The sequence below is a fragment of the Streptopelia decaocto genome (assembly GCF_964273445.1).
Source record: "Streptopelia decaocto genome assembly, contig: HAP1_SCAFFOLD_1746, whole genome shotgun sequence".
In the NCBI taxonomy this organism is placed as follows: domain Eukaryota; kingdom Metazoa; phylum Chordata; class Aves; order Columbiformes; family Columbidae; genus Streptopelia; species Streptopelia decaocto.
The window spans coordinates 21,858-29,163 of record NW_028115707.1 but is presented as its reverse complement, the minus strand read 5'-3'; the positions used below and the strand labels follow the sequence as shown (position 1 = coordinate 29,163).

General features: G+C 57.2%; 1 protein-coding gene across 1 annotated transcript; it reads right to left on the bottom strand.

Annotated features, from left to right (window-relative positions):
• Window positions 1-419: 419 nt before the first annotated feature.
• On the bottom strand, window positions 420-6,816 carry LOC309452658 (2-acylglycerol O-acyltransferase 2-B-like; the record flags this gene model as incomplete). The annotated part of the gene is made up of 4 exons (XM_082077299.1): window positions 6,719-6,816; window positions 5,274-5,452; window positions 2,446-2,650; window positions 420-598 (listed from the first exon to the last, which is right to left on the bottom strand). The coding sequence occupies exons 1-4, from the start codon at window positions 6,810-6,812 to the stop codon at window positions 420-422; spliced, it is 657 nt and encodes a 218-aa protein (XP_081933425.1). The 5' UTR covers window positions 6,813-6,816.
• Window positions 6,817-7,306: the final 490 nt, after the last annotated feature.

The following is a 7,306-nucleotide window of genomic DNA, read 5'->3' as shown; positions in this document are numbered from 1 at the left end:
CGACTTGGGGACCCCCCAGGACCCCAAATTCCCCATTTGGGGACCCCAAGTGCCCCCTTGACCCTCCCCCAACAGCCCAAATTCCCCCCTTGGGACCCCAAATCCCCCCTTGTTACCCCCCCAGGACCCCCCAAAACCCCCAGGACCCCAAACCCCACATGTGAGGACCCCAAATCCCCCTTGGGACCCCCCCAGGACCCCAAAATCCCCTTTGAGGACCCCAAATCCCCCTTGTGCCCCCTCCAGGACCCCCCAAAACCCCCTCAGGACCCCCCCAAAAACCCACCCAGGACCCCCCTAAAACCCCCAGGACCCCAAACCCCCCACTTGGGGACCCCAAATCCCCCCTTGTTACCCCCCCAGGACCCCCCAAAACCCCCTCAGAACCCCCCCCAGCCCCCCCCGGCCCCCCAAATCCCTCACCCGTGCTCCAGCCCGATCCTCACGAACCCCTTGCGCCCCAAAACCCTGATGGTGGCGGCTCCGGGTCGCGCGTCCAGCGCCTCGGGGGGGCCCCCCAAAACGATCACGGCCACCTGGCCCCCCCCCGGCCGGCTCAGCAGGAACCCCAGGCTGGAGCGCGACGCCGACACCAGCCCTGCGCCCCAAAAACGGGGGGACACCCCAAAATCAGCGCCCGAGCGACCATTTGGGGAGCATTGGGGGGAACGCCCCATTTTTGGGGGGTTTTCGACCCATTTGAGGCGGGTGCACCCCCATATTTAAGGTGCGTTAGGACCCATCTTTGGTGGGTGCACCCCCAAAATTTGGGCTCCGTAGGACACATTTTTGGGGTGTTTTTGGTCCATTTTTGGGGTGTTTGGCCCCATTTCTGGAGGGGGAAGGCCCAGATTTAGGCCTCTGCACCACCCATTTTTGGGGGGTTTTCGACCCATTTGAGGCGGGTGCACCCCCATATTTAAGGTGCATTTGGACCCATCTTTGGTGGGTGCACCCCCAAAATTTGGGCTCTATAGGACACATTTTTGGGGTGTTTTTGGTCCATTTTTGGGGTGTTTGGCCCCATTTCTGGAGGGGGAAGGCCCAGATTTAGGCCTCTGTAGGACCCATTTTTGGGGGTGCTGGGATGGGGGAATTTTAGGTGGGTGCACCCCCATATTTAAGGTGCATTTGGACCCATCCTTGGTGGGTGCACCCCCAAAATTTGGGCTCCGTAGGACCCATTTTTGGGGTGTTTTGGACCCATTTATAGTGGGCTCACCCCCAAATTTAGGCCTCTGTAGGACCCATTTATAGGCCGTTTAGGCCCCATTTTTAACCCATTTAGGCCCCATTTTAGGCCCCATTTTTAAGCCGTTCAGGCCCCATTTTAGGCCCCATTTTTAGGCCATTTAAGCCCCATTTTTAGGCCACTTAGGCCCCATTTTTAGGCCATTTAGGCCTCATTTTTAGGCCCCATTTTTAGGCCCCATTTTAAAGCCATTTGGGCCCATTTTTAAGCCATTTAGGCCCCATTTTTAGGCCGTCTAGGCCCCATTCTTAAGCCATTTAGGCCCCATTTTTAAGCCGTTTAGGCCCCATTTTTTAAGCCATTTAGGCCCCATTTTTAGGCCCCACTTTTAAGCCATTTAGGCCCAATTTTTTAGGCCGTCTAGGCCCCATTCTTAAGCCATTTAGGCCCCATTTTTAAGCCGTTTAGGCCCCATTTTTAAGCCATTTAGGCCCCATTTTTAGGCCCCATTTTTAAGCTGTTTACGCCCCATTTTTAGGCCCCATTTTGAGGCCATTTAAGCTCCATTTTTAGGCTGTTTAGGCCCCATTTTTAAGCCATTTAGGCCCCATTTTTAGGCCCCATTTTTAGGCCCCACTTTTAAGCCATTTAGGCCCCATAGTTAGGCCGTTTAGGCCCCATTTTTAGGCCATTTAGGCCCCATTCTTAGACCATTTAAGCCCCACTTTTAAGCCATTTAGTCCCCATTTTTAAGCCATTCAGGCCCCATTTTTAAGCCGTTTAGGCCCCACTTTTAGGCCCCACTTTTAGGCCATTTAGGCCCCATTTTTAGGCCCCATTTTTAAGCCATTTAAGCCCCATTTTTAGGCCATTTAGGCCCCATTTTTAGGCCCCATAGTTAGGCCATTTAGGCCCCATAGTTAGGCCATTTAGGCCCCATTTTTAGGCCATTCAAGCCCCATTTTTAAGCCATTTAGGCCCCATTTTTAGGCCCCATTTTAAGCTGTTTAGGCCCCATTTTTAGGCCCCATTTTTAGGCCGTTTAAGCTCCATTTTTAGGCCGTTTAGGCCCCACTTTTAAGCCATTTAGGCCCCATTTTTAACCCGTTCAGGCCCCATTTTTAAGCCATTTACCCCCCATTTTTCGGCCATTTACGCCCCTATTTTCAGCCATTTGTGCCCCATTTCCCCTTGTTCCCCCCAATCCCCCCCCCCCCCCCATTTTCGGGGTCCCCCCATTCGGGGTCCCTCACCCCCCGCCATGAAGTACTCGCGCAGCAGGGGGACGTGGAACCAGCAGGGCAGGGTCAGCACGTGCGGCCGCAACCCGGGGAATTTGGCCCCGAAGCCCGTGGCCTCGGTGCAGAAGTTGGCGAAGGCGCCGGCGGCCAGGACGCCGTGGGGGTGGCAGCCGAAGACGTAGTTGCGCCGCGCGTCCAGATCCGCCGTCTTCACCAGCTGCGGGAATGGGGGAAAGTGAGGGGAAAGGGGGCAAAATCCACGGGAAATGGGGCAAAATGCACCCGGGATGGGGCAGAATTGATGGGAAATGGGCCAAAATCGAGGGGAAATGGGGCAAAATGGGCCAAAATCGAGGGGAGATGGGGCAAAATGGGCCAAAATCGACGGGAAATGGGGCAAAATGGGCCAAAATCGAGGGGAAATGGGGCAAAATGGGCGAAAATCGATGGGAAATGGGCCAAAATCAATGGGAAATGGGGCAAAATGGGCCAAAATCGAGGGGAAATGGGTCAAAATGCACCCGGGATGGGTCAAAATTGATGGGAAATGGGGCAAAATCGAGGGGAAATGGGGCAAAATGGGCCAAAAGCGACGGGAAATGGGGCAAAATGCACCCGGGAAATGGGCCAAAATCGATGGGAAATGGGGCAAAATGGGCCAAAATCGAGGGGAAATGGGGCAAAATGGGCGAAAATCGATGGGAAATGGGCCAAAATCAATGGGAAATGGGGCAAAATGGGCCAAAAGCGACGGGAAATGGGCCAAAATCAATGGGAAATGGGGCAAAATGGGCCAAAATCGAGGGGAAATGGGGCAAAATGCACCCGGGATGGGTCAAAATTGATGGGAAATGGGGCCAAAATGGGCCAAAAACAAGGGGAAATGGGGCAAAATGCACCCGGGATGGGGCAGAATTGATGGGAAATGGGCCAAAATGGGCCAAAAACAAGGGGAAATGGGGCAAAATCCACCCGGGATGGGTCAGAATTGATGGGAAATGGGTCAAAATGCACCCGGGATGGGGCAGAATTGATGGGAAATGGGGCAAAATGGGCCAAAATCAACGGGAAATGGGGCAAAATACACCCGGGATGGGGCAGAATTGATGGGAAATGGGGCAAAATGGGCCAAAATCGACAGGAAATGGGGCAAAATACACCGGGGATGGGGCAGAATTGATGGGAAATGGGGCAAAATGGGCCAAAATCGAGGGGAAATGGGGCAAAATACACCCAGGATGGGGCAAAATTGATGGGAAATGGGCCAAAATCGAGGGGAAATGGGGCAAAATGGGCCAAAAACAAGGGGAAATGGGGCAAAATGCACCCGGGATGGGTCAGAATTGATGGGAAATGGGTCAAAATGGGCCAAAATCGACAGAAATGGGGCAAAATGGGCCAAAATCGAGGGAAATGGGGCAAAATGGGCCAAAAGCGACGGGAAATGGGGCAAAATACACCCGGGATGGGGCAGAATTGATGGGAAATGGGGCAAAATGGGCCAAAATCAACGGGAAATGGGGCAAAATACACCCGGGATGGGGCAGAATTGATGGGAAATGGGTCAAAATGGGCCAAAATCGACAGGAAATGGGGCAAAATACACCCGGGATGGGGCAAAATTGATGGGAAATGGGCCAAAATCGAGGGGAAATGGGGCAAAATGGGCGAAAATCGAGGGGAAATGGGCCAAAATGGGCCAAAAGCGACGGGAAATGGGCCAAAATCGATGGAAAAGGGGGCAAAATGGGCCAAAAGCAACGGGAAATGGGCCAAAATGGGCCAAAAGCGACGGGAAATGGGCCAAAATCGATGGGAAATGGGGCAAAATGGGCCAAAAGCGACGGGAAATGGGGCAAAATGCACCCGGGATGGGTCAAAATTGATGGGAAATGGGTCAAAATGCACCCGGGATGGGTCAAAATTGATGGGAAATGGGTCAAAATGGGCCAAAATCGACGGGAAATGGGGCAAAATGCAGCCGGGATGGGTCAAAATTGATGGGAAATGGGTCAAAATGCACCCGGGATGGGTCAAAATTGACAGGAAATGGCCCAAAATGGCCCAAAATCGATGTGAAATGGTTCAAAATCCACCCGAGATGGGTCAAAATTGATGTGAAATGTGTCAAAATGGACCCGAGATGGCCCAAAATGACCCTGAGATGGCTCAAAATTGACATGAAATGGCTCAAAATCCACCCGAGATGGCCCAAAATTGACATGAAGTGACTCAAAATTGACATGAAATGCCTCAAAATGCCCCCGAGATGACCCAAAATTGACATGAAATGGGTCAAAATTGATGTGAAATGGCTCAAAATTGACATGAAATGACTCAAAATGGACCCGAGATGGCCCAAAATGAACCCAAGATGGCCCAAAATTGACATGAAATGCACCAAAGTGCACCTGAGATGGCCCAAAATTGATGTGAAATGGCTCAAAATCCACCCGAGATGGGTCAAAATTGATGTGAGATGGGTCAAAATGGACCCGAGATGGCCAAAAATTGACATGAGGTAACTCAAAATCCACCCAAAATGGCCCAAAATTCACCTGAGATGGCCCAAAATGGACCCAAGATGCCCCAAAATCCACCCAGGATGCCCCAAAATCCACCCAAGATGCCCCAAAATCACCCTGAGATGACTCAAAATGGACCCAAGATGCCCCATAATCCCCCTTGAGACCCCCCCCAAACCCTCCTGGGACCCCCAAACCCCCCTTCGGACCCTCTCAGGTCCCCCCAAACCCTCTGGGACCCCCCCCCGCCCCCGCCAATCCCCCCAGGCCCCGCCCCTTTCCCCAAGCCCCGCCCACCCCTTCCCCGGGAATCACCGAGATGGGGAAGTAGTCCCGGAAGTAGTTCCAGACGGGCCAGGAGCGCACCCAGGCGGAGCGGCGCCCCCCGCGGTTGGGGGTGTCCCGGTCCGCCCACAGCCAGCCCGCGTACAGCAGCGCCGGCAGCCACAGCGACCCGCGCAGCGCCAGCACGAACAGCAGCACGCACAGCTGGCCTGGGGACCCAGGCGTCCGGGAGGGGGGGGGGGTTAGGGACCCCCCCTTAGTGCTACCCATCCCCCCAGGAACCGTGTTTCTAGGGGGCACCGTTTTCTCACAGGACCCCAAAAACCCCGGGGTGGGGGAGGGGCGCTCAGGGCTCTATTAAGGGACCCAGGCGTCCGGGAGTGGGGGGGTAAGTGACCCCCCCTCTGTGCTGCCCATCCCCCCAGGAACCGTGTTTCTAGGGGGCACCGTTTTCTCACAGGACCCCAAAAACCCTGGGGTGGGGGAGGGGCGCTCAGGGCTCTATTAAGGGACCCAGGCGTCCGGGAGTGGGGGGTAAGTGACCCCCCCTCTGTGCTGCCCATCCCCCCAGGAACCGTGTTTCTAGGGGGCACCGTTTTCTCACAGGACCCCAAAAACCCTGGGGTGGGGGAGGGGCGCTCAGAGCTGTATTAAGGGACCCAGTCGTCCGGGAGTGGGGGGGTAAGTGACCCCCCCTCTGTGCTGCCCATCCCCCCAGGAACCGTGTTTCTAGGGGGCACCGTTTTCTCACAGGACCCCAAAAACCCCGGGGTGGGGGAGGGGCGCTCAGGGCTCTATTAAGGGACCCAGGCGTCCGGGAGTGGGGGGGTCGGGGGGGGGCATGTGGGGGGTTGTGGGGGGTCACATGGGGCTTTTTGGGGGTCCCCAAAGGGGTTGGGGGGGGGTTGGGAGTGCAGCCATCAGTAGGGACCAGAGTGAACAACCCGTATTGAGTTAGAGGAGGGATTTGGGGGGGTCATGGAGGTTTGGAGGGGTTGTGTGGGGGTCGGGGGGGTCAGGGGGGTTTGGGGGGGGGCATGTGGAGGGTTGTGGGGGGTCACATGGGACTTTTTGGGGGGTCCCCAAAGGGGTTGGTGGGGGGGGTTGGGAGTGGAGCCATCAGTAGGGACCAGAGTGAACAACCCGTAATGAGTTAAAGGAGGAGTTTAGGGGGGTCAGGGGGGTTTGGGGGGGTCGGGGGGGTCAGGGGGGTTTGGGGGGGGGCATGTGGGGGGTTGTGGGGGTCACATGGGGCTTTTTGGGGGGTCCCCAAAGGGGTTTGGGGGTGGGTCTGGCATGCAGCCATCAGTAGGGACCAGAGTGAACAGTCCATAGGGAGTCAGAGGAGGGGTTTAGGGGGGTCGGGGGGGGGTCGGGGGGATCAGGGGGGTTTTGGGGGGATCAGGGGGGTTTTGGGGGGATCAGGGGGGTTTGGGGGGGGTCAGGGGGGTTTTGGGGACCCCCCCCGCACTCACCGAGGCCCAGGAAGGTGCAGACCCACTGCAGAACCGCGGCCGTCTGCAGCCGCCGGCGCAGGGGGAGGCGCAGGGGGGCGAAACGCAGCGGCATCGGGGACGGGGGACTGGGGAGAATGGGGGGGGCTGGGGGGAATGGGGGGGACTGGGGGGATGGGGGGAATGGGGGGACTGGGGGAACTGGGGGGACTGGGAATGGGGGGGTATTGGGACTGGGGGGACTGGGAGGGAACTGGGGGGAATGGGGGGACTGGGGGGACTGGGGGGGACTGGGGGGGACTGGGAATGGGGGGGTATTGGGAATGGGGGGACTGGGGGGAGATTGGGAGAGACTGGGGGGAACTGGGAGGGACTGGGGGACTGGGGGGGAACTGGGGGGACTGGGGGGGAACTGGGAGGGACTGGGGGGAGATTGGGAGAGACTGGGGGGGACTGGGGGGGAACTAGGGGGACTGGGAGGGACTGGGGGGACTGGGGGGAACTGGGGGGGACTGGGGGGACTGGGAGGGAATGGGGGGACTGGGGGGAACTGGGGGGGACTGGGAGGGAATGGGGGGACTGGGGGGACTGGGGGGGACTGGGAGGGAA